The sequence below is a fragment of the Ochotona princeps genome, chromosome 1 (genome assembly GCF_030435755.1).
Source record: "Ochotona princeps isolate mOchPri1 chromosome 1, mOchPri1.hap1, whole genome shotgun sequence".
NCBI lineage: Eukaryota > Metazoa > Chordata > Mammalia > Lagomorpha > Ochotonidae > Ochotona > Ochotona princeps.
Window position 1 is genome coordinate 124120023 of NC_080832.1, and position 27141 is coordinate 124147163.

The window sequence follows — 27141 nt, forward strand, 5'->3', positions numbered from 1 at the left end:
CTCTTCGTGTGCCAGGTACTCTGTCAAAAAGAACAGGACTGATGCAAACTTAATACAGCATGGATGTTTCATGAAAGTCTACCAGTTAAGCCCATTAACTGGAGAAATCTTACACATGAAGGAATTCTTAAGACTTATTATTATTAGTATTCCTTTCATTAAAAAAAAAAACAATAAATATGGCATTAACATCACGCAAAGGCTCAACAAGAAATTCAACCAAACACACAACCACCTTGCCCAGATGAGCTCAGTCTTTAGACTTTGGGAAAGAAAAGAAAGAAAAAATTCCTCTTTGTGCAGCTGGCAAAGAGAAGCGACACAAAGCTGGAAGCGGAGGCAGCTAACCAGATGAGATAAATATGGGAAATGAGGAAAAGCTTGGCAGAAACGGTTTCCCATACAGGAAAACACCCCACAGTGCATTTCCAGTAGGCACTTAACACAAAGCTCCCCCTCCCCGCTTCACCCTGCCGCTGCCTTTCGGACCACACGGGTATTCTGTACCAAGTCCAGGGTGAGTGAGGGGAAGAGGCTGGGGACGGAGGCTGAGGAGGAGACACAGCAAGTTCGTCTGCACCTTTAGTATTATTCTTCCCAGACACACACCCACGCACACCCACACACAGAGTTTAAAGTGCTGGTGTCATCTGTGCTGACGTCACCACCACTTTGCATATTGTGGAAATCTACCGAAAGGAAACTGGCCAGGGCGCTTGTGGTTCCCCAAGGGCTAGCTGCGATCTAAGCCAACACAGCCGGGTGGAGCGCCGTCGTGTGCCGGGCCGCTGGGCCACGCACGTGGCATTTCCATTCGACCAGCTGGGTCTGGAGGTTTGTTTTATCTCTATGACTCCCACCCTCCCCATCCCAGTCCCGCAGCCCTTAGCATCTAGGGAATGGGTATGAGGTAACTGTGCCACTTTCCCAGGGTGCAATGGCCACCACCATGTGTCAGTGGGCATGCCATTCTTGGGCGTGATGGGTAGGACGGACAGACAGCTAACATGAGGCCTGGTATCCAGTCCCTTCACCTTTTCACTTTCTGGGGCTACCCCTGGGGCCAGCCCCACTTCTCCTCCTGAGAAGGGTATTGGGGTTCCAGTCCCTGCAGGACATGGTGGGAGAATTCCCTGTTCTTACTGGCTCCGTACGGAGGTGCCAAAGCTGGAATGCCACGCACACCTGGGGGAGAGTCCCGGAGGCCTCTCCATCGGACCCCCAACCTGAGAAGTGTCTCCCTGAGTGTGGCGTATAAGAGAGCCCTTTCCGCGGCCACGGGGGCCCGGGGAGCCCGGGGATGGAGGGGTTCAGGCCTGCTGCTCCTTGGGACTGTGTTCCATTCTACCTGTCCTCCCACCCCAGGGGCCAGCCGTGCCAGCTGGACTGCCAGCTGCTCTCTGGGGAACAGGGAAGTAGGACGCGCCGATGCCTCAGCTCCTGTGGGTTTACACGCCCTGCTCCGTAGAGGTTCTCTCCCTCCGCTCACTAATAGGAATTTGCACATCTCTATATATAATATATATATAAACACACACACACATACACACAAACCAAAAATCGCTTCAAAGTAAACAAGTCAAATGGTGATGGGCGCCACAGGAATGCTTAAATGGCCACTAAATAATAAAATAACAAAGTAAACAAACAAAAAAAAATCCCCAAAACAAAAAAAACCCCAAACAACAGTAAGAACAAAAAAAAAAAAAAAAAAAAAAAAAAAGAAAGTCTCAAACAATTCCCAAACAACTCCTAAGTAGGTGTTTGCTACAAATCAACAGGAAACTCACAAACACAGCTGGGAGTGGATTATGGAGACAGCAGCAGAACTCCACCAGTCCTGCGAGTGTCTCAATGAGTGCTAAGAACCAGCTTCTTCATCCGAAAGCCTGTTGGAGGTTCTCTCCACCTCCGGGGGGGCGGGGGCGGGGGGCAGAGCGGACACACGGTCCATAGCTTAATCATTTAAATATTCCTAAAGGAGATCTTAAGAAATCCGTTTTCATCCTTCTGCATGACTTTTCAACTTCACCTTGGCTGCAGTTCCGTTCTGAGCGGCTCCCAAAGACATGCATTCTGCGGAGAAGGCACGGCTTGAAATGCTATTAAGGAAGATGGCTGTGTCCAAGTGTGGGCCAGGTGGCCAGAGCCCGCTCCACAGTCCATCCGTCAGGCACAGCAAGCCAGTCCGCGGCGCGCATGTGCACACGCGCGTGACAAAGGGCACGAAGGCGGGAGGGGACGGTTAAGAGAGACCTGATTGCACATTTTCTCATTTGCTCACTCATCCAGGAGATTTTTCGGAGCCCGGGGCATGGCAGGGCTTTCCCGGGGGGGTGGGGGTCGGGCGAGCCTGCAACTGTGCGTTTAGACATTTTTTTTCTTAAAAAAAAAAAAGGAAGAAGAAGAAAAAAAAAACTTCATCAAAATGTCAGCTTTGTTCTGAAGTTTGTAGTTTACTTCATGATACTCTCTTGGAGGAGAAAGGTAGGAGGGACAACACTGCATGACAGATGTTCTGCTTCCGTGATTAAAAAAATAGCGGTTTGTAAGGAGCATTCACACACGGAGTGTAATCAACTACACATAAAATCTTCCACCAGCGGGAGCTTTTCCAAATCGTAGGTGTCGAAGAGGTCGCTGATGCCCTCCTCCTCCCCCAGGCTCAGCAGGTAGTCCTCCTGCAGCAGCGGAGGCAGCAAGTTCACGAAGGGCCCCTCCAGGTTGGAAGGGATTTGGTCCTCAGTGTACTGGAGGAGGTTGGCCGGGGAGGCCAGAGGAGAAAGGCTCGCCATAGAAACGGAGCAGTCACGAGGTCCTGAGTTGGGTGAAGCCAAGTCTGCGAGGGAAGCACGGGGGGGGGGGGGGGGGGAGGAAAGCGGGGAGTTAGGGAAGCAGAAGGACTTTTCCGGGAGGAAGTGGACATGGCCATCACCCAGGGACAGACTGTCTCGCTAAGGGTGGGGAGGTGGCTGCCCTGCAGACCACGAAGGTGCGTGTCCCTCTTCTCTGCCTTCGTCGGCCTGCTGCTCATTAACCAAGGCAGACGCAGTATCTCCCTAGAGCAGCGGTGCAGCTAGCAGGGACACTGTGCAGCTCTGGGTGACAACATGTACCTAGACTTGGACATGCATGCAAGTGGAGGCTTAGCAGGATCACACTAGTATTAACTCAGTCCAACAAAAACCCCAACAATCGCAGCACACAGAGCTCCCTTGGGGCCAGGGAGAAGTGGAGAGGGGGATTTGTTTCTCCCTGGCTTTACCGCCTTCCCTTCTGCTGATCGTTCTGGGAGAACATAAAAGAAAAACGCTCTTTAAGCAGTTTTTCCTTTCTGTCTCCCGTGATGTTTGTGGCACCAAAGGCCTGTGGGTGGGTGGGGAACCTCCAGGAGGGTCCACAGTATCACACCCACTTCAACTGAGATCTGGAACCCTGGGAGGAAATGACTTTAGCCGAAAGCGGAAGCCAGAAGGGGCTCCGAGAGAGCCGTTGGGGAGCCATCTGTCCAGCATCGCACTTTAATCCTGCAAACCGGTCAGGATGCCTCATTAAAATAAAGCATTACTTTAATAACAGTGTGTATCGTCTTGCCTAGACTTGTGGTTCTAATACAAGAGCCCTCCTTTTCCATACAGTCCCCCAGAGACACCGGGTGGGGATTTCTTTTTCTTTTTTTACCTTTGGAAGTGGATTTTGGGATATTCCCATTGTGGTCTTGGTTGGTTGTTTTCACGGGACTGTGCGTTTCAGTCTCTTCTGAACACAGGTAGACCTCAATGGGTCCTTGGGTACTTGCCAAGTGTATTTGTAGGCTCTGCAGAGACAAGCAGCAGGATTTCAATCCTGAAGTGACAGGAAGGGCACCCCCCACCCCCCGCCCTGCCCTGCCCCAACCTCCCAAATTAGGTCAAGTTCATTTTGTTGCTTCTCTACCATTGGGGGGTGGGGCAGCCAAATGCAATACAGCCTGAGGGGCCCAACTCAGTCTACCCCAGGCTCAGTCAACAAGGAGCCCAGCCCTGCCCCTGCACAGAGTTAACGCACTGCCCCTTGGTTGTTTTCACATCACAAGGGCAGAGTTCAATGCCTGGTAGAATAGTCCAGAGACAGACTCCAAGGCTCATAAAGTCAAATACATTTACTATCTGATAGCTGAAAAAAAAAGTTTGCAGACTCCTGCCCCAGTTTTGTTTAGGGGAGGGGAGGCCACTTCGAACGGAACACTGCGTGCGAGAGGTGAACTGGGCTCTTCCAAGGGAGTCTTTCTGCCAATGATCAAAAAGGCCGTTTGAGGGTTGCAATAAAGGTATCTCTAAACAATGAAACCTTATGGCAAGGCTTTTTAAATCTTGAACTTTGAGAAACTGTGTTTAGTAAGACAATGGGGGCATATAGCATACTGATATTTAAAGTCGTTCTTGGTCTACCTCACAGAATTATTATCTTCCAAGGGGAGAGGTCTACCCTACATGGTAGCTTGTAAATGTCATCCTTTTTGTAAAACAAACAAACAAAAAAAAAACCCCACCAAACAAACAAACAAACAAAAAACTTCTTTACATTTTCTTTTTAAAATGTTCTTTTTTCTCATGACATTCTGGATTAACAGTTACCTCAAAGCTTGTTTTAAGTAAGTGTGTTATAAATGATAAAGAAAAAGAAAAAGGATTTCTAGAATGGGCCAAGATAAATTAGGGGATGTCTTAAAACCTCTGCACCTCCACTCACGGTGGGGAGCAGGAGACCCAGGGTTATCTACACACCATTTCCCAAAGGGGTTTACAACTTGGGAAACAGTGAACACACACCAAGGATAGGTACCTTTCCACCTAGAGTGCCCTGCTAGGCTAAACTCAGACTTTCTGGATGCTCAGAAGTGAAGAAACTGCTCAAGCACTTTCACATTCAGGGAGAGGTAAAGCAAAACGCGACCAAGCTCTCCCATCAGCAGCAGCGGCCAGACTTTCACCCGAGCTGACCATTTTCTAACTTGACGCATTGCAGAGGCATGACAAGGACTTGTCTTCTTACCTCCACGCAGTCAGGCACTTCAAGTCTTGTTTCTGGAGGGGCTTTCACAACTATAACAGTTTGGTCTTTAAGGCCACTAATTTTTCGAATATCTTGATATGTAACATAAGCTAACGTACTGCGGGTTAAGGAAATCTTCCATCTGATCGCCGCAGATGTAACCATCATGAAATGACAAAAGAGATGCAGAAGAAACATTTCCCAGTGCCTTCCCCACTCCCTTTCTGGCTCTGCCAACATGTGAGGGTGCCCCACGGAATCTCTTTGCTAAGGGATGTTCTGAACAGCCAGAGAAATGCACAGCTTTGTTCTGCATGTTTCTACCAAGTTCATGGCTATTTACAACAAATACAAGAATGCTAGAGTTAAGTGATCAAATGTGAAGCAAAATCCATTCAGTTCAGGGTGTGTGAAGGCAGGTTCCCTTGGAGTTCAGGTTAGGCCACGGTCTCCACCGAAGACTTCTGTCACTCAGACTGACTGATGGCACATTCCAGTGTGCAGAAGATTTAAGTTCTACTGATCAACTATATATTTTTTTAACCTTCGGTTACTTTCAGCTGTCATTAGCAAGTGTCAGCAGCTACCACATGAATCAATAAGCAGTGAATATATTTAGAGGAAGAACTCAGGATGCAGCCCAGGTTGACTCTTCGCATTGTTAAGTGCACGGGAGCTGCTGCTTCTTCTATATTATCTACAGATAAGAGCGTCATGGCTTCTGTTGGAGAAACTACCCTTTGTGTGATTTTATTAACTCAGCCAACATTTCAGCATTCACAGGCAGGAAAGCGATGTCCAGGTGTTCTGCAACCTGAGTGAATCTCAGAAACATTGAATGAGGAAAAAGAGAAAATAATACTTCAGAACCTCCGGTAGTTATCTTAAGCACTGAACAATTAAGTGGCCTGGCAGCCAAGCCCAAACAATAATCATGAAAAAATACGGTATTTATTCTATGACAAGGGCATTCATGTGAACTGGCCTAGAGAGACAAAATTCTTACTTGGTACTTAAAAGAGAATTGGATACTAAGTTTTCTAAAAGAACATGGAATAGCATAAATGAATACACAAAGTTTTAAGCCAGTTTTTTTTTTTTTTAAAGATATATTCATTTACTTGAAAAGCAGAGTTATGACAGAAGGGGGAGAGAGGGAGATTCCTCTCCACTGGTTCACTCTCCAAATGGCCATAACAGCTGAGGCTGGGCCAGGCTAAAGCCAGAAGACTCATATGGATCTCTCATGTGGGTGCATTGGCCCAAGCAGGTGGAACATCTTATGCTGCTTTCCAAGGCACATCAGCAGGGAGCTGGATTGGAAGTGGAGCGGTCAGCACGTAAACTGGGGCCCACAGCAGATGCAGATGTTACAGGTGGCAGCTTAACCCATGATGCCACAATGCCAGCCCCTAGCCAGCTGCTTTTAAAACATGAGCCCACAAACAAGTGTAGGAATAAAATACCAAAAATAATCAGTGAAGGAAAGGGAGGGAGGGAGGAAGGGCATATCATTCTATCAGAATTGCATCCAGTAGCTATACTGATTCTGTTAAAAACTACAAATAAATAACTTTAGAACAACTAAGAGGTGATACAGCTAAACATACACTGGACCTCCCAAAACTGAAGGGAGAGTAGGCATCGTGGCTTAAGCCACTGCTTTGAGATGCTGGCATCCCATGTGGGAGTGCCAATTTGAATTCTGGCATCTTTGCCTCAGGTCCAGTTTCCTGCTAAAGTACTTCGGAAGGCAGCAGAGATAGCTCAGGTGCTTGAGCCCCCCGCCACTGAAATGGGGGGAACCTAGACCTTGTTCCAGGTCCCTGATTTCAGCCTGGCCCATCCCTGGCTGATGCGCTCATTTGGGAAGTAAATCAGTGGATGGAAGCTCACGTTTCCTCTTTAACTCTGGCTTTCAGATAAATTATATATATGTATATATATATATATATATATATATATATATATATATATATAATCAACAAAGACATTTCTTCAGGTTACGTCATGTATCACAGTAATATCTGTGATTTGACAAGTTTAGTACAGAAACAGGCTTACAGAACCTGGAGGCAAGATGTCCCTTGAAAATAGCAGCTCCTTAATAGACACTGAAGCCAGTCATCAATCTTTTCCCCAGTGGAGGAAACATATCCACAACAAGCTTTATACACACTTAGGGGTGTCCATCGCAGACCATGTTCCTTAAGTGTCCAACGTTGAGTCAACAGTTTTGACCTCAATAGCATCTGCTCTTAAGCATTCCATGGTTTGGTCCTCCATGGAGCCTGCTGCAGCCTTCCTGGGAGCTGGACAGTTCTTCATAGCTACTGAGAGCACTACTAACCAGGTATTTCCATTACAGCCCACTGTCACAAAGCTGTGTGACAAGGACACATTAAAGTAAAAACTCAAGGACAATTACTCAACATGCTACAGGAAGGAAAATTTCAACACATTTGTGCACAAGCTGTACCAAATAGGGAACTGAATGGCAAATTGAAAGAAATGGTGCAAATATTATTCTCTAATCTTGCAAACTTAAAAGTGTTTCATTTGTGGATCCCTTCCGAATTTGCTTCTCTGGTTAGCAGTCCCCCGCAAAGAAGCTTTCATTTCAGGTAACAAAGGCCTTAGAGAAAGCTAATATAGGTGACAATGCTGCAAGCCACATGTTCTGGAAGCTGCCAATCATGTGTAGGCAAGCATACATCCGGTCCCCAATGGGGTTTCTAGCTCAACAGGGAGTGAAAAGGACTGGGGTTCTTCCCTTGTAAACCCACTCTGGTCACCACCAGGGAGTCAAGCAATCACATCTCTTCTCCACTACTAATTGTGAACCGGAGGTCAATCCTTTCGTCAACAGGAAATGAACAACCACAGGTTAAAAAAAAAAAAAGCTACCTGAATTGGGCAATGCACGTTGTACAGCCTTCAAGGGAGGGCTGCTGGAGATGATACAGCAGAAGAATCTGGGCAGGAGAGATTCTGTCTTCACACAGAGGTGTGACAGCAGAGTCGTCTAAAGTTTACACACACACACAATTAGAGATGCCACCACCTGAAATGCCCGTATGCTGCTGCTCGCTGAGAACAGCAGCAAGGAGACCTGGTCTCCCTATGTTTCACTCTGGGAGAGGGGTGGTCTCAGGTCTGCAGGTGAACGGATGAGGTGAAATTTCTCAGGACTTAAGGGTGCCTCTGAAGTCAGGCTTTGGTGCGGGGAAGCAGCATCATGCACTTCCATCACATGTTTTTCTACACTGTTTCAACGACAGCCCAGTCAGAATATATATTTAACAAATTCCCATTGCTACGAGGTCTGGTGAAAATAGAACGTGAGAACCCCAACAGTGACAGCTGACACCCACCAGAAATCTGGAAGCCAAAGACAAGTCTGCTTAGTGTAGTCACTAATATTAGCACTGACACCTTCCCTATGGTTGCACAGTGGCCTTACATGACGGGTGTGTCCGTGTGTCCCAATCACAGAAGGATCAAATGTTTTTAAAAAGACAGTTTCTTACTTGGCTACCAAAACAGATGAAAGGCTTTAGTCCATTAATTATCTTACCATAAACAATTTAAACACACACACACACACACACACACACACATGCAATCCCCTGCAAGAAAACCAGCATAAAAGAAGATCTACCTCAGACGGTCAATTCTGCAAATGGGCTGTAAGGCACGAACCCCCCAGTGAACCAGTGGCACAAAGGATATCTCTGATTCTCTGAATCCTCGGTTAACAGTTTGAGGTCCAGGGTGCAGCTTTGGATCAGTTCATCTAACTTCTTCTCTTCCTGACTGAGCTCTGTCACTTCTTTTGACAGGCCTTGGCACTGGGCCAGCATGCCCCCGTCCTCAGACAGATTGCAGCCCCTGGAAACCCAAACACAAGAGAGCCGTGTCCACTCATACCAGGGATGGGGGCGGGCGGAGGAGGAGTCTCTGAGGTCAACGTCCTCTCTTATGACATGGGAGGTGATGCTGCTCGCTAGCCCAGAGTCAGAATCAGGTATTCCACACCCCTGCCCAGTCCCATTCAATACAGTCCTATGCTTCGCACAGCACACTGGGTGAAAAAGTGCAGCTCTCTTCAGAGTGCTTTCCTGCAAGAGAGGACTACTGGAGCCTTCAGAAGGCCCCAACTCAGAAAGGCAGCTACCTGCCCTACCACACCTCCTGGAGATGAGGGGCTGGGAGATGATAAAAAGACAAAATTAGAAGAGATGCAAGGATATCTGCAAAGCATCAAAGACTCAGGGGATTTCTGAGGGGTACATACCAACAACTGCTAACGAGAGAACAAAGAACAGTACCCTGTAGGTTTCTCTAAATCATAGCCCACCAAGGATGACAGGACAGTCATTCCAAAAGGCACACATAAAAAGCCACCCACCCACGTTACCGTGTGTGAATCAGTACCGTTTCAACGTCTCCCCCTACCACACCCATTCCTCTCAACATGCTTTAACAGTGTCCTCATCAAGCACCAGCTCTCCAGGCGCTCTGCTTGTAATTCTCTAATAACACTATGAAGCATTTAACCATCCTTGTGGGAGTACAGGTAACAATTGTCATCACCCCCGTGGTAAGTTTTGCCTTAACTGACATATTACGTACTTCACCTACTATTAGAACCATGGGAGAAGTTACTATGTGGTTGTGCCTAGACACAGGCAGAGCTGACTTTTCTAATTCTCTTAGAGACAAACCAAGGGCCCACACGTGAGCCTCTGTTCCATCACACGGGTGAGCCCACAGAGCCAGCTCACATCTCCAGGGGCTGGTTTGATTCACAGATCCCCTGGCTTAAGGTTTATCAGCAAGAAACCATGGCCCCTCTCTGACAGCATCTAAACAGGAAGTCTTTGTGAAATGACCTTGAACACTGATTCAGAAGGAGTGAAAGCAGAGGAGGAGAGAGGTAAAGAAATGGCGTGTGGGCATGGCTGTGAAAGGCGGGATGCGGAGAAGGCGGCCCCAGGTGAGCACCTGGTGCTCTGACTCACATCCACTGGACGTTGTTCTTGGACTTCTTCTTGATGAGGTGGATGCCTTCCAGGACGTTCGTGATGTCGTAGATCCTTCGCTTCTGCACCTTCAGCACCTCGGCCGCCTTGTTCAAGTCCAAGACTCCATCGGGCGACTGGCTCAGCAGCTGAATGAACTTCTTGGTGAGCAGACCAAGGGACGTGTCATACCGCGTTTTTTCTGAGGGAGATTTTGGAGCTTAAAGGAAAACAAAAAATCCGAGCGGGTGTGGGGGGTGGGGAGGGGACAGGGGGAAGGTAAAGAAATGAAGGGTCTCTTTACAGCGCAGCAAGCCCCTCCCCGCCCGCAGCCTGAGCGTTAGTGTCAAAAGCAAAGCCGCCACAGCTGTTGCTTTCTGGCCAAGCTGGAGAAAGCCACAAATGCTCCATCAGACGAGGAAGGGGCCACAGAAACCCCTTCCTGGGTCTACTCAAGTAGCTCATACACTTTATACCTAAGGCTACATATACTGATGAGGAAATACCTGGGAAAATCCTTCTAGCAAACCTCTCCATCTGCCTTAAATTTCCTTAATGAAGGCTGTGTTTGCTGTCTTACAGGTGCACAGGTCACAGTATGAAGCAAGCATTATGTGTAATTTACAGAGTGTCTAAGGTATACATTGTGGGGAAGGAATCAGGTCAGTCTCCTTTAGCCTTCACACTCCATGCAAATCCACAAAAGGCTGCTTGGCTATTTCTAACCTACTTTTCCCCCTCTCCTACAAGAAGCGCGGCAGCACGGGATGGCGAGGGTAGCTAGCTGCCGTTTCCTGGGCTCTGCTGATTCTTCCGCTGCCATGTGCTGAGTGCGCTGCACAGTGAGGTCGGCACAGACATTAGTGATTCTGGCATCGCTCGTCTACACCGGCTAGCCTCAGGCTCTGCAGTCGTGTCCAGTAGGGGAAGTCAGAATGAAATTTGATTACAGAACGATGCCCAAGGCTTGCTTTCTGAGTTGAAAAACAAAACTGCACTCAGTTCAAGCTTCTCTGTTTGCGGGTGTGGAGTGATGCCGGGGCCTGTTGCCGAGTATCTGCCGACTTCAGCTTTTGGATGGGCACAGAAAGAAATGAAAACTAAGAAAGCATGCCCAAATCACCCGCATCACAGCACGCTTCCAGCCACAAGCGTTCAAAGTCAGGAATTCCATACCAAGGAGAGTAAGGACACAGGAGGGAGGATGCTTACTTTTAGGACTGTCGGGACTTCGGAGTGCAGCTCTTCCTTTGCCCTTGGGGGTTTTTAAACCATCTGAGAGGTACTGATGACCGCTTTCTCCCAGCTCCAGCCTTCGCTTGGCCTGGAACGAGAAAGCGTGAGTGTTTGTTACCACCCCGAGAGACGGGGAATGAGAAAAGAAGATGTACCGCTGTGCCCTATAGACAGCTGTAAACTCAAGGCTGGCCTCAGCCCTCTGCTCCATCATGTTGTGCCACTTGGCACTCCGGCAGGCCCCCAGCCTCTCAGGTTCGCCTGGTGGCTGTGCTGTCACACATATAGGCAAGATTAGCCATTCAGTATTCTACATGTGTGCAAGGCATGAGGCAAAGAAGAATCACAGGCACCTGCCAGGGAACTTTAATTCACTCTCCCCATGAGCCTTCCTGCCCGTCAGTTCTGCCCTGGGTCGGATACCCATCCATGTGTTCAAAATCATACACCTGCTGGGTACTATGGCAGGAGTTATTTTACCTATCTGCTGCAAGTGGAGGCTGTTTCCTCACGTATCTTGGTACAGAGCTGAATTTCTATAGGTAGTCAATCTCTCTCCAACAAAACAAAGAAGGACTGAGTAGCAGTAACAGGCTGTGGACCACTAATGGTCCTCTATCAGAACAAATGCTGCAAACATAGTCTTAGGCTTCAACCTGTGAGGCCATTTTGTCACTTGAAGTAAGATTTATTTATCCATTTGTTTATTTGAAAGGCAGAAAGAATCCTTCCATCTGTTGGTTCATTTCCCAAACGTCTGCAACAGCCAGGCCTGGGCCACCCTGGTCTTTCACATGGGTGACAGGGACACAAACACTTGGGCCTTTGTTCCCAGGTTCAAAAGCAAAAGCAGAGGAGCTGGGATTTGAACTGGTGCTCCAACACGAGTCATATATATTCCAAAAGGTGGCTTAACCTGTAGTGCGCCACACACTCCTCTGTGTCATCAAACCCAAGTTTGCAGCGGGATCTTGGTTCACGGGAGACATATCCGCATACTGTCTTCTAGCTACTGAGCACTGTTCTCTTAGGGCATACAAGACAGCAGGGTGGACAGGAGTCTCTGCCGTCCATGAGCTTGCCATCCCAGACTAGAGACATTTGTTCACATTTAAACATGTAATTGCAGGACTAACATGCGAGTAGAACGGGTATTTAGGTATGGCTCACTATGTATGAAGGCTCATTTGGGGACAGACTGTTCTCAGGAAAGTTGTCATTTCAGGATACTTCTCCCATGAAGCAGAAACACACGTCTTAATGTAGCAGAGGCTGATCGACATCGGCTACTCTGACGGTTAGCAGCTAATCCCAGGCTGCCAGGTCCAGCCACCTCCAGCTCACCCCAGTGGAATCATAAGGACAGTATCTCAAATGGGTAAAATGGCAACAATGTTTTAATATTGATTATGCCAAGCATTGTATTTTGGATTTATAAAATAGTAAGAAATAACAGTATTAAAATTATATTACACGTATTTATTTAAAATGTTTCTCTTTGAAAGGCAGAGATAGCACAAGAGTGTTCCTATCCAGGTGCCCTCAATGGCTGGGACCAGGGTTCCCTGTGGGGGGGTGGCAGGAAAGCAATTATTTGAAGCCATCCTGCAACTTCCCAGGGTCTGCATTAGCAGGAAACCAGACTCTAAAGCTGAAAGCGGCAATCCAACAATGTTTGCGGAAGCTACTCCTAACCTCTCATGGCCTAGGTGTACCTGTGCACACACGTGATCCCAGCCTGGCTAAGCAATGTGCTCCATCCTGGCCTCTCCCCAAAGTGACTGGACAGGCCAAAGCTGGGCCACCAAGGCCAAACGCGGAGATTTTTCTTAGAAGTGCTAGCGAGAAGACAGTGGGTCCTTCCTAATGAGGTGGATTCGCTGGTAGCCTAGGTCTGAGAATGGAGAAAGGAGAGAAAGATCTGTGGCCACTCGTAACTCAGTCCCCTAGGCAACATTTGTATACACGCACAGAGAAAGTGTTATCAGCAAGAATTGGCTCACACAACTACAGAGGTGACCTGACCCAAGATCTTCTATCAGGAGGTTGAAGACACACATGTTATCTGTATATATATATACATATATATATATATATATATATATACACAATCATAAAACATGTATATATACACATTTATACAATCATTTACTACAATTTATAATTTCTCTAGACTGGTATAGCAACTGTAAATAACACGTCAAATTACCAGGGTATGGAAATTTATTGTATATACTGTTAGTAATTACAAATAATACTAAGTGCTTATGGGGCCAGCATTGTGACACAGTGGGTTAAGCTACTGCAGCTTACCACATCGGCAGCCCATACTGGAGTGCTGGTTTGAGACCTGGCTGCTGTTTCCAGTTCAGCTTCCTGCTAATGCAGTGGAAGATGGGCCAGGAGCTTATACCCCTGCCACTCACGTGGGACAGACCCACATGGAATTTCAACCTCCTGGCTATAGTCTGGCCCAGCCTTAGCCATTACAGCCAGCTAGAGAGAATCAGGAGATGGAAGGTTCCTCTGTGTGTCCTTCACTCTGAAACTCTGCATGTAAAATAAACACAATTTTTAAAATGATAAACAAAAAGTAAACAAAGAAAACCGAGTCTCCTGGGTATGTAGGAGTCACGGTGGGTCTTCCCCAGGTCTTTTGGTCGCATTAGGCAATAATGTGTCTGCTGCCTTTTAAGTCCTCTGCTTTGGGTCTCTGGAAGCTGCTGCTCCAAGTGACGGTCTGCAAACAGCAGCTGAACCGAGGTGAGCTGTGGTTCAACAAGGGGCTGGCGGCCCTGAGACAGCAGCCAAGCACTGTGGTCACTTTCCATGGCCATGATGGGACTATTACTGAGAGACATGCTTTGTTTGAGGCTGGTCCACCTAGGAGCAGACAGACACCTGCTTTTTCTCTGTGGAAAAGCAGCCCAGGACACAGAGCTGTGCACAGGCACTTCAAAACTTCATGGGAAAATAGGATGAAAAGACGAGTCTATTGGGTGCAATAATTCTGAAATCTAGGTACGTTTTTACCATAATACGGATTTCCTACAATTTTTTTTGAAAGAGCCCTTGTATTCTCTACCCCAACCAAAGCGAACAGCAGGAAGGTGATGTGGGAGAACAATGTGGGCACATAAGGTTGGACTCTCAGCTAAGAATCATCTGCAGGGTAGCAGCCAGGTACAGTTCCTAGCTGTTTTGCAAGCAAAAGTGTATGGGAGCTTAGGCTGTACCAAGTTCTGCTGCTAAGAGAACTGAGATCTAACTTTCCAAGACCAAGACTAATCTCCATGTGAGACTCTGGATACTAAACACTGGACAGATGACGGCTATACCTCAAAAGTGCTTTCACAGCCAGAGCATGGCCCGTTTACGGCAAAGGGCTCTGTTGTCACAGTCACTCAGGGAATCCATCACAAGGTCCCCAGCCTATGTGGGAACAAATGAGCTAGCTGTGAGAGAAGCGCACCCCAGAAACTGCTCCTGGAGGACAGAATGTGGACGCCTCCTTGGTCGGACATGTGACACACCCACTTGGTAGGTTATACACCGCTGCAGCAGCCTAGTAAAGGCCTCCTCTTGCAAGCCCGGCCTTGCCTTGCACAGCCACCTGGTGCTGTGGAAGACAGCACCAGGGGCTGGTGAAGACGGCCTCTGTTTCCGGTTTCCCGGCATTCAATTTCTAACAGTCTTGGAATCTCCAAAGTAATAAATGTCTTTAAAAAAGAGATTTATTTCATTTTTTATTTTGAAAGGCAGATTTTACAAAGAGAGGGAGAGACAGGTTTTATATCTTGGTAGTTCATTTCCCCAAACGTTCACAATGGCCAGGGCAGGATCAGGTGGAAGCAGGGAGCCAGGAGCTTCTTCCCAGTCTCTTATGTGGGTGCAGGTTCCCAAGGACTGGGGCCATTCTCTGCTGCTTTCCCAGGTCATTAGCAGGGAGCTGGAGAGGAAATGGGACTCCAATCAGCACAAATAAGAGGTGTTGGTGCTGCAAGTGCAGGATTAGCCTACCATGCCAGTGTGTCAGCCCGTCTTCTAAAATTTTTAACTTATTTGAAAGGCAGACAGAAAATGACAGAGCTCTCTCATCCTCTAGTTCATATCCCCAAAGAACTTTCAACCTAGGTTAGGCTGAAAGCCAGGAAGCAGGAACTTAACTCAGGTCTCCCATGTGGGTGACAGGGCCCCAACTACTTGGGTTCCATCCTGCCATCTCCCAGGGTGTTCATTAGTGGGAAGCTGGAATCAGAAAGTACTTGGACTCCAAGGCGCTCTGATGTGGGATGCCAGCTCCTAAGAGTCAAAAGCCCACCCTGACAAGTTTTTTGTATAAACTAATGAGCAGAAAGATGGCTGGCCACACCTAGGTTAGGTGAGGCTGGTCCCAGGAAAGACCAAGCTACAACTGCAGGATTAAGACTAGTAGGGGTTGATCTTGTAATTTCAACTGGTTTGCTTAGAGCTGGTGGTGGTGCAGGATGAGCTAGGCACAACCATGCAATAAACCGACACTCATGGATACTGGGGTTGGGTACAGGCTGGGTTGGTCTAGGCTGCAGCACCTGCAGACACAACCAAGAATATGCTGTGGGGCAGGCCTGGCTACAGCTTTCACTGCTCATACATATGCAGGACAGAACATATAGCCTATGACTGGTAAGGGCCTAGCACACATGGATATGGGTGAGCTATGAGTCTGGGAATGGGTCTGGTTGGGGAACTAGGGCAACTCCCCTGATGGGCCATTGCTTCTGCTCGTGAGTATCCGACTCAGCCTGGGTGTTGCTCAGACCAGGCACAGTAGTTCCAACTGTCCGCACGCATGTGAGGTGGTTTAGAAATGGGGTGGACCAGGCAGGGCCAGGTTAACCTTAGCTCACTGGCAAATTCAACAGCCAGGTTGGAAGGCTGGGCATGCCTGCCCAGGGTATCACACCTGGTGACTTGCATGAGTCAGGGATGGGAGTAGACTGAGCATGGCCAAGCTATAGCCAAGCTATAGCATTTGTCAGTGAGAGTTGGGACTGGGCATGGACTGTGACAGGCCAGGCTGCAGGATCTGATGGCAAAGGTGAATGGGTGGTGCAGCGCTGGGTCAGAGCAACCACTGGCATGCACAAGATGGGGGCTGGGAACAGGTCTGGCTGGGGACCTTAGGGGACACCCCGGCTAGGTTGTGGTTCCCGATGGTGAGTGTGAGAGCCAGAATGGTGGTAGTTTGGGCTGGACATGGCTGCAGTATCCCTTGGCTCATGTGGACAGGCTGTGGACTATGCCAGACTGGGCTAGACTCCAGCATCCACTGGTGCTCATGAGAGACAGAGTGGGTTTAGGACAGGTTGGGCTAGGTTTCCGCAACCACTGGGACACATGAGAGCTCCGCCAGGGCAGGGACTAAGTGTGAATGGGCTGTAACACCCAAGAGTAAGAATTGGATTGGGTATGGGCCAGTTGGGCAAGTCTACTGTTCCTGCCAGGACAGGAGGTGAACTAAGTCAGCCTGGACCAAGGACCCACGGGTGTGCGCGAGATCTGCCACTCAGAGGAGAGCCAACTGGGGAGCTTGGGGAACTCTTTTTGTCAGGATGCAGTCCCTGCAGGTGAGTGTAAGAACCAAAGCAAGGAGCAACCCAGGTCTTGGGGTGGGCCAACTAAGCCAGTTCATCTGAAAACCAGGATGGGATGCAGGATGGGCTGGGTTTGGCCGCATCACCAGCTAGTTCACATCAGGACTGGGACTCGGGGCTGACTGTGTAGGGTTGGGTGGCAGCTCCAACCAGTGTGAGCTGGAATGGGGGCAGACTGGGACAGGCCAAAGCTATAGCACCCACCAGCAAAGGCTGAGGTGACATGGGCTGCAGCACCCACCAGCACACATGAGATAGGGACAAGGGCTTAAGCCTGGTAGGGGAGCATTGGGGACTCCAATGCAGGGCCACCATTTATGCTGGTGAGCATGAGAGCTGGGATCAAGGGCAGACCAGGCTGGGCAGGGCTACAATACCTGTTGGTCTACATGTGAACTGGGTTAGGGGGAGAGCCAGACTGGGATAACTGATTATATCTACTGGTGCAGGCATGAGCCAGAATAAGTGCAGGTTGGTTGGGCTTTGCTGCAGCAGTAGCTGCCAAGTGCTGGGACTGGGGGCAAGTCTTGTCAAGCTAAACCGCAAAACCACCTAGAGAGTGAGAGATCTGGGACAGGGAGTGGATCCAGTGGAGAGGTTGTTGGCTCCTCTCTGATGAGATGAAACTCCCACTGGGGAGCGTGAGAACCAGGACTGGGGACAAGCTTGGCTGGACAGGTGGTGACACCCACTGGCATGAGTGTGTGCTGGAGGGTGGAGTTGGTTGGGTTGAATTAGGCTTCAATGCCCAATGATGTATATGAGATCTCAATGGGATGTGGGGCAGACTGGACCAGTCCACTGCACATGCTGGCAGACACAGGAATTAGAGCTGGGGGGCTGGGCCAGTGGGGATTATTAGGGGTTGCCCTGAATAGGCTGTAGTTCTCCCTGAGGTACATGAGAGCTGAGTGTGTGTTGGCAGGGCTGGGTGGGCCACAGCACCCATTGTTTTGCTGAAGATGGAGGACAGAACAAATTGATCAACTACCCCAGTGAAGCTTGACAGCAAATTTCTGAGCCAACGCAGACTCCGAGGTAGACTATGACAGTCAATCGACCTTGGAAAGATTTCCTCATCTGTGGAGCAGCAGTATCAGCACCTTCTTGGAACTATCGAAAACACATGAACAGAACCTTCAGAAAATGCCACAATGGGGAACTTGGGATGCTGTGGGGCTGCAATTCCCCAATCCCTGGGGTAATATGGCGGTTGGGAAGCTGGGTGTGGTTTCTTCTCTTGTGTTACTCTCTCCTCCATATACAGAAAGAAGAAGAAAATGTTTAAGAAATGGTCTCACCCACTATCCCCTGACTCTCAACCCTTCCCACCTTGATCAACTATGTAAACATCATGAATAATAACATTAAAAAAAGAAAAGGACTAGTAGGGGACTGAAGACAGTGGTGATTGCACCAGCCGTGCCTGGATAATGAAGCTTCCACAAAAGCAAACCAAGCAAACAAGCAAGCCAAGACTGGGTTCCTAGAGGGGAACACTTTTGGCACAGATGCTCCATGTCCTTTCTTCCACACCTCAGCATAAGCATCTCTGCATCTGTATGCTCTGTCAGAGCCTTCATGATAAACTGGTAGATTAAATGTTTTCCCTGACTTCTGTGAACTGAACTCTGAAAGGGCCATGGCAGCCCCGATCTGCACCAAGTCTCTCAGGAGCAGGAACAGAAGCAGACTGAGCCCTTGGCCTGTGGATGCCAGGCCATGTTGAGACAATGTCAGAATTGCCTGGGATCCAAGGATACCCTGCCTTGGGGCCTGCAGAGTGGATAGCCTGCCTGTGCTTCAGGTCAGCAGGCTGAGTGGAGGAGGATGAATGGAGCTAGTCTTTCTTTCATGATTCCTACAAGTTTGCAGGCCAGCCTTCCTATTCCATAGCTTCTACTTGGCACTCAACAGAGAGGCTGGCCATTTAGTGTTGGCAGAGAAAATGGCTGGACATGGGAGACAGTAAGTAGAGCATACGAGGAATTTCTGCAGCATTATCAAGGGCAATGTTAATATAAGCAAGGATTGCGCTAATATCTTTGTACCAAAAGAAGCTTCTCTTTTAGTCTCAATTTCCATGAATGTTGCACCCATATTGGGTGCCATGTTAGACGCCTTCCACCTGATCACATAATGTTCACAACTGCACAGGGTAGCTGTTTCTCTCTCTCTCTCTCTCTCTCTCTCTCTCTCTCTCTCTCACACACACAGTTAGTTTTCATCTATCTGTTCACTTTTCAAATGCTTTGCAATGGCCAGGGAGGGCTGTGCCAGGCCCAAATCAGAAGCTCAGAACTCCATCTGGGTCTCCCATGTGGGTGGCAGGGCCCAAGAACTCAAACCATCAAAAGTTGCCTCCCAGAATACACCTAGTAGGCAGCCTGATTGGAAGCAGAGTAGTCAGGACTTGAACGTGGTACTACAATATGATATATCGGAGACTCAGGCAGTGGTGTAACCTGTTGTACCACAACATTTAATTTTTCTTCAGTGTGCACTTTCCATGGGTTTTGTAAAGACCTCAACACTTCTACATGACACCTTTTAAAAAATGCAGTGCTGACATCCTAAGTGGGCACTGGTTTGAGCCCTGGCTCTCAGTTTCCAATCAAGTTTCCTGTTAATGTGCCTGAGGAAGCAGCAGAAGCTGCTCCAAGTGCATTCAACATGGGAGGCAGGGATGAAGCTTCTGGCTTGGGCCTGGCCCAGTCCCAGCTACTGTAGACATCTGGGGAGTAAACTAGCGGATGGAAGATTTCTGTCTTCCCTTCTCTCTCTGCAGTATCACCTTTCAAATAAATAATAACCAAATATTTAAATATTGATGCAAATGGTGGTAAATAACATGCAATGCTATTACTAATCTTAGATGTTTGATCCCTATCAGTGCATACAGAATGATCTTATTTTTCTTAGCTGTGTATTAATATACCATTTTATCTACTTCCCAGTCTCTACTCCTCTACTGTAATCATCTTCCCCAATAAACACCCATGATAATAATGAGGTGCTGGGATCACTTCCTGGGCTTACACTGAGGCACCAAAGTCAAGGGCCTACCCAAGGTCTCAGTTCACAAGTGAGATAACCAGGCTTCATATCCCAGTTTGTTCAAATCATCCGTCAGTGGCCTTGACTTCACCCTTCTTTGCTTTTGTAGCAACCTATAGGCTGCTATTGCATAATCTCATCACAACAAATACAAGCTCCAGGTTTCCTCACTGGACCATAGGCTCATGTTTTAAGCAGTGATGATTCGCTGGAGCCTTGTACATACAATGGACTTAGCTGCACTTGTTTCAAATGATCCAAGGAACACATTTTCAGAGTCCTTTGACAGGTAAATTACCAAACTCTCACATCACCTACATTCATGGAATATCACACACACCCCTCCATATACTCATGAATGCTGAGTTTAATCTCTCCATATGACTTGGTAAGCTTCTCAGGAAACAGAGGGGAGTTGGGGAGAAATCAAAGTTGTGCAAAGATATGCAGAAAAGGATCCCAAAGCAGTGAAGAGCTAGAACTACAGACTTCACTAAAGTTTTTCCATATATGAAAGGAGTAAAATACCGAAAGTTAGTAGTGTTTATCTCTGGGAAGTGAATGTTCATGGGGCACGTATTGTGGTACAGTGGGCCAAGCCTCTATTTCAGATGCCCACATCCCATAGTATAGTGCCTGGTTCAAGTCCCAGCTCTTCCATTTCCAATCCAACTTCCTGCCATAGCACTGTAGCTCCGGGCTCTTGGATTCAACCTGGCCTGGTCCGGTGAACCAGTGGATGGAAAATTTCTGTCACTCTGCCTTTCAAATAAATAACTAAATAAATCTTTCTTTTAAAAAAAGTGTCATGTCTACATACAATTATACCCTCAAATCAGCAACTCCATACATTTATGTTGCCTCAAGGACTTACAGCCAGTTATCTGAATATTTGTGATTCTGTCCAACAAAAATGACCAGCCTCAAAAGAAAAAAAAAACCAGGAAGATACTGTACATTTATATAATGGAATGTCCTACACTTCCTAATGACGTACATCTACATATGTGGTTTGAAAAAAAGCAGGCGTGAATAGTGAAACTGCATTCTTATGGGGAAATCATAAGCACAGAAATCAAGTATCTGAGGACACCCACTGCACATCAATGTTGAAATGCATTCAGTTTTTGTGGTAGGCTTATGGGATCTTACTTCCCTCTTCCTCCATTTTTATATTTCAAAATCATTTTAAACCGAGCGTGGGTGACTTGTATAACAAGAAGAGCAAAATTCATTTCCATGTGGAGTTCAACAAAAGAAAGGCTGGTGGTTTATTTTTCCGTCTTGTGTGCCTTTATGGAAATGGGATATGCTGAGAGAAAGGGCATCTCAGCTTCGTGGTAGGGAAGGAAGTGACGTGCTTACCTCCCAGGCAGCTTAACCACAGGAAGAACTACATCATGAACAGGGCATGGCCAGCTCTGTGTTAACAAGCCAAATGCTAGGAGATCAGGGCCAGAGAAAGGTCTAGATACAGGATCTATTTCACATCAAAACCAAAGATGACAGAGGGCATTCTGAACAGAAAAGCAAGGAAAATAACCTAAAGCCTAACAACCAGGTTGAGGGCGCCAGAGCAATCATCCAAACGAATTTCCAGTTTGAGACCAGACCACAGCTGGAAATCGATTGCATTCTGCTTGTTCAGTCAGTGAGCTGGGGCATCAAGATTTTTAAGGAAGGAATACCTGGTTTCCAGTGGTAACTACCTAGTAGCTCCGTCTGGCTATTCACTCTTTAATTCACTCAAATATTTAGTAGGTGCTTGGTGCGTACCAAGCCCTGCCTGGGCAGCTAATTATGATGGCAATACGATGTGCAATCAGGTCAAGTACAGGGAGATGCCGTTTGCACACTGTGGGGCAAGAGGCAGGGATGGAGAAGAGGGTGGATCTGGACAGACTGAATCTCCAAGGTGAGAAAGTGTGGGAGCTGGGAGGGCTGTTTAAGCAGAAACAGAAGTGCCAGACCCAGCGTGATGAAGGGGCCAGCTCTCCTGACTCCTGGAGTCAAGGTGTCACTGGAGAAAGGAGGTTCCTGGAGGTAAGAGCTCTGAGGCTTCCTGTCTGTAAGCCTTTCGTTTTGCTTACAGCAAGAAGTGAGTTCAGAATCCAAGGAGACTGGTTGCTGGGAGCTGGCAGGGCAGAAGCCAACTGTCTGGGAGGAGGAGCTGGTGAACCGACTGGGCGTGCACGAAGTCCCAGTTCAAACCTTGCCACCACCTCTCCCTGGGGGCACTGGGATGGACCCAAAACACAGCCATTTCTCTTGATCTTTAAAATGATGAAAAATGTTTTGTTCTGATTATGACTAAAATTTGAAACAATTTGGGATTATAACCATAAAATTAATGTTTTCAAACTGACTCACAACTTTTGGAACATACCTTTTGTAGACTTGTATAAAACGTTTTCAAGAACAATTCAAGACAAAGTAAAAACAGCTCTGCTTGTGTCTATGCATGGAAACTGTGTTGGTTCCATGAGAAGTTGTTCTCCATGTTTCTGACTGTCCTTCAGGCACACTGGTGCATCTGTCTTATTCCACCCTGTTACATGTCCTCTCCAGGCCCCTGCCCCCCAGCTGTTCAGATCTGCAGCCAACTGTCCCCCGGACCTGCTGTGCATGCGGCACCTGCCACACAGTGAGTTTCCTACACTGCGCACATTGCTGAGCTGAGGAGGTCACCTGCCCTTGTATTTGCCTGCACGGCAGCTGAACAGCTCTGCCTATGTTTACAAAGTCCCCCAGTTGATCAGGTTTGCAGGGCTGGGAGCAGGGGGAAAATCCTTCATTTAGAGAAGCTAACGACACCTGATTCTCTTTTCCAGGAAGCTCAGAGTGTGAGTTAGGCCAAGCCCACATCCACTGTGGATCTGGAATCTAGAATTGATCATACAGAGATGCAGACCATTGAAGAAGCTTTTAGACAACCCCAATGCCTTGCGCCTGCGGTGACAGGCACTGCTAGACCCTGGGGGAAGGCTGTGGAGCCTGGGGTGTCAGCTGCCAACTCCTTCTGTGGTCCCAGCTGCCCAGGCTACCTTGTTCCCGCCTGTTCCCTTATCTTCCTGACTATACTGTGAGTTACCCATCATCCTTTCAATCAAGTCCCTTTCTGTTTGTATCAGTCAGAGATGGCTACTCTCACACGCAGCTCCGCCGTCCTCTGCTCACAATGCCTTCCTGGAACACAGTCCAACAGCAGGAAGGAAGAGAATGAGACCTCAGACACCTGAAAACATGCTCTGCCCACCTGCCGTAGCCCCCACTTCTGACCAAACACAGAACTCAAGGGTGAAATCAGCTGTCCCGAGACTCCCGCAGGCATCCGAGTCATCGGTCTTTAGATCCAGCATCCATGACGCGAAACCTGCAACCAATAGGATTCTCATCCTTTTGATGCTATGTGACCTTTCAAAGGCTTATTTATTTTCAAAGCAGAGGGGACCTTGAGGTTCTTTTCAGCAAATGCAGCTGCCATGTTCCCGAACATCCCAAACTGTGAGCGAAATAACCTCTTCCCTGCGTTAAGTGGCCTGTGTCAGGTGCTTCATTAGTGATGAAGAGCTCACTATTATTTTGGTAAGATCTCAAGAGGATGGAGACACACGTGTGATAACCAGCCTTTCCAAACCGGAAGCAATTCCTTCCCTCTAATTTCATGTGTTGGAAAGGTAAAGAGAGACTCAAGACAGATTTTACCTTCTGGTTCATTCTGCAGATGCCTGAATCAGACAGGACCAGGCTATAGTGAGGAGCAGTGGCGTATCAAGAAACCCGTCCAGGTCTCCTAGATGGGTGACCAGGACCCAACTACCTGAGCCATTACCTGCTGGCTCCCAGAGTGCACACCGGTAGGAAGCTAGAATCAGGAGCAGAGCTGGGATTTGAACCCAGGTGCTCTTAAACAGGATGTGAGTTTTCCCAAGCAGTGTCTGAATGTCGGTGCCAAGTACCTTTCCCCTGCTTTATATATATAAATATACAAACAAATATATATTTGTTACATACACTTGCATATATTTGTACAAACATATATATATATTGCACATATATATTTACAACTTCGCTATATTTCTCATTTATCAAACTGCCTGCCCACTCGGTGGGAAGCTCTGTGCTTCTAGGAACCTTGTACTAGTGAATGAACTCACCAAACAGGCTATGGGTTCTTTTGCAAGGAATAAAAACTTTCTTTTTAAAAAAAGATTTCTTTGTTTTTATTGGAAAGTCAGATATACAGAGAGGAGCAGAGACAGAAAGGAAGCTCTTTTGCCCGCTGATTCACTCCCCAAGTGACTGCAATGGCCAGAGCTTTGGGGCTGCTGGGACATAAACTGGCACCCCTAGGGGATCACAGTGGGTGCAAGGCGAGGACGTTAGCAACTAGGCTACCACGCCAGGCCCAGAACTTTCCTATCAAAGTTTTTATTCCAGTGTAAAAGGCAAACATCTCCGAAAACTGTTACTGATTAATTCATATCAAGTTAAGAATAAAGGGACACTTAAGAGAAGGATCTGATTAATCAGGTAGCTCAGCCTAATATTACTCACATGCAAAAGCAGCAAATGAGTAATACTGTTACCAATCGGGAACCCTGCAAAGGCCTTTTGTGCCTGTGAGTCATATTGGGCTTAAATCAGAATGGTCTGGGGTCTCAATTCCCCACGCAGTACTAGAGCTTTATTATTCCCTTTGAAGTCTGTATTTCATATGCTTGCACAGACCTAGCAGGGAAAGCTGTGCAATTACACTACTAACTTAGAAGATTTTAAATTTATTCATCCTATCAAAACTATAATGTGTTGTTTCTTTAAAATTACTGCTTAAGTAAATAGATAGTGTTCATTAGATAGACTAGAAGAATTCTCCTCTGCAGTTTTCTGAATTTCCAATTTGGAGGCTGGCAGAAGTACTTTGAATGTGTCCGGTGATGGGCAGTTAGAACTAACTCTGCTGCTCAGATGTCTCTCAGCAATACTGTATTACAGTCTCCCATGGGTGCACCACTCAGTGTATCATCTTCAATCTCATTTTTTGGTGTTAAGATGTTAGTCTCGCTTCAAAACCAATGGGAGGAATGAGAAATTGGTCACTACTTTCTACAAAAAAAAAAATAATAATAATAATTGGGTGGTGACTGTTGGATCCCTGTCGAGACACAGCAGCTGTAGCTATGCAACTCTGCCACCGTAGCAAGGCAGCGGCCCCAGAGAAGACAGAAATCAATGGGCTGGGCTTGGCTGTGTTTCTACCAAACTTTATTTATAAAACAGGCAATGGGTCAGAGATGGCCTACAGGCCACTTTGTGGACCTCTTGGGATGAGCTATTATCCTCCTGCAATCAACTTACATTTTTATTAAAGGACATATATATTGCTCACAGCAAACACTGGGATTTTATGAAGCAAGAAAGCCAATCATCTTTTCGGGTAATGGAATTACAAGGCTGTCATGCTATGTCCTACATTTGAGGAATAGAAACATGTACTAAAAATAAAAGTGAATTTGAGCTGTCCATCTGAATGGCTGGACTTTATTCCATCCATAGAGAACAACGAAGGTACTCTTTTCCATGTCCTTAACATTCATAGCTGAAGAGATAGTTTACAGGTGCAATGAAGAGCCATAGACCGTTTCTCACCGTGGGTTTGACAGGTCTATTTCACAGAGCAGCTATTCGAGTACTTTATTGCCAGCTTCAAAACACCTTCTCCCAGCAAACTTTTCCCCTGAGTTATCAGGGACACACCAGGATTCCTTTGGCCTCTACACTAGTCATTTACAGAGGCGTATTTCAGCATGTGCCTGCTGTGCTGTGCCAGCTGTCAGACTGGTCCCAACACCTTAAGTCTCAGCAAAAGAACATTTGTTTCCCGACCATCCCCAAAAGAGCACAGCACTTGTTCCTGATGGACAGAATTTCATCAACTATGCCCTGGAGCAGAAGCATGATAAATGGGTTCCAAGAGGGCCTGGAGGGATGGCTCAATCGGCAGATCCTCTGCTTGCAACCGTTGGTACCCCAAATGGGCACCATTTCATGTCCTAGCTGTTCCACTTCCCATCCAGCTCCCCGGCAAGGTCTGGGAAAGCAGTAGAGGATGGCCCAAAGTCTTGAGACTCTGCACCCGCATGGCAGACCTGAAGGAGACTCCTGGAGCCTGGCTTCAGATTGCTTGGCTCAGGCTGTTGTGGCCATTTGGGGAGTGAAGCAGTGAATGGAAGATCTTACTCCTTGTCTCTCCTTCTCTCTGTAAAATCTGCCTTTCTGATAAAAATAAATAAATCTTCAAACAAACAAAAACCAAAAGTTTCCAAGAAGAATTCTTTTGAAGGACTAATGACCAATTGATCTATGTCTTAAAATAGATAAAATTAGGGCCAGGCGCAATAGCGTAGTGGTTAAAGTCCTCGCCTTGCACGCGCTGGGATACCATATGGGCGCCGGTTCTAATCCTGGTGGCCCCACTTCCCATCCAGCTCCCTGCTTGTGGCCAGGGAAAGGAGTTGAGGACGGCCCAAAGCCTTGGGATCCTGCACCCACGCGGGAGAACTGGAAGAAGTTCCAGGCTCCTGGCTTTGGATCGGCACAGTATTGGCCATTGCAGCCACTTGGGGAGTGAATCATCAGACAGAAGACCTTCCTCTCTGTCTCTCCTCCTCTCTGTATATCTGGTTTTCCAATACAAATAAATGAATAAAAAATAAATTATTAAAAAAATAAATAAAATACTGCTTTAAGAAACTCAAAAGATAGGAACACCTGCTAGTTAAGCCCCTATCAGATATATCAATCTGAAGGCCAACGAGTGCTGTCTTCTTGCTTTTTGTTTTGCTTTATTTTGTTGTTCCCCTGATGGCAAACTCATTTCCTTTCTTTGGGAACTGAAAATTTGGAAATTTCCAGGCCACAGTGATAAAAGGAGGAATCTGGCAAAAGCCTGGCAAATACTCGAGGCCAGAAGTAGCAGAGCTGAAACAGCAGGTCAGAGTGGTCAGGACACCTGGAGAGAGTACCAGAAAGGAGAGAATTATTTGAAAAAACCTTGGAAATCTGCAGAAACTCCTTCTAGAACATTTGGTAGAGTATCAAGTATAGAGTAGGTGAGGAAATTGACAAATGCCGGGAAAAACAATCATCCGATA

General features: G+C 47.3%; 1 protein-coding gene and 1 long non-coding RNA gene across 5 annotated transcripts in view; one reads left to right on the forward strand and one right to left on the reverse strand.

The window, feature by feature from the left end:
• Positions 1–2419: 2419 nt before the first annotated feature.
• The window catches only part of E2F3 (E2F transcription factor 3), an 80095-nt gene continuing 55373 nt past the window's right edge, over positions 2420–27141 (reverse strand). For 2 of the 4 annotated variants that reach the window (XM_004593092.2, XM_058667525.1), the window contains exons 2-7: positions 11271–11382; positions 10059–10260; positions 8767–8925; positions 5035–5149; positions 3682–3817; positions 2420–2839 (exon numbers count right to left, since the gene is read on the reverse strand). In XM_004593092.2, the coding sequence (XP_004593149.1) occupies positions 2577–2839; positions 3682–3817; positions 5035–5149; positions 8767–8925; positions 10059–10260; positions 11271–11382 (987 nt within the window). In that variant the 3' untranslated portion in view covers positions 2420–2576. Of the gene's footprint in view, positions 2840–3681; positions 3818–5034; positions 5150–8766; positions 8926–10058; positions 10279–11270; positions 11383–27141 lie in introns of all 4 variants that reach the window. The other 2 variants (XM_058667531.1, XM_058667518.1) reach the window with 1 other exon arrangement.
• LOC131480970 (uncharacterized) lies at positions 9500–10689 on the forward strand. The gene is made up of 4 exons (XR_009245927.1): positions 9500–9637; positions 9900–9973; positions 10097–10223; positions 10641–10689. It is a non-coding gene; the product is annotated as an uncharacterized LOC131480970 (long non-coding RNA).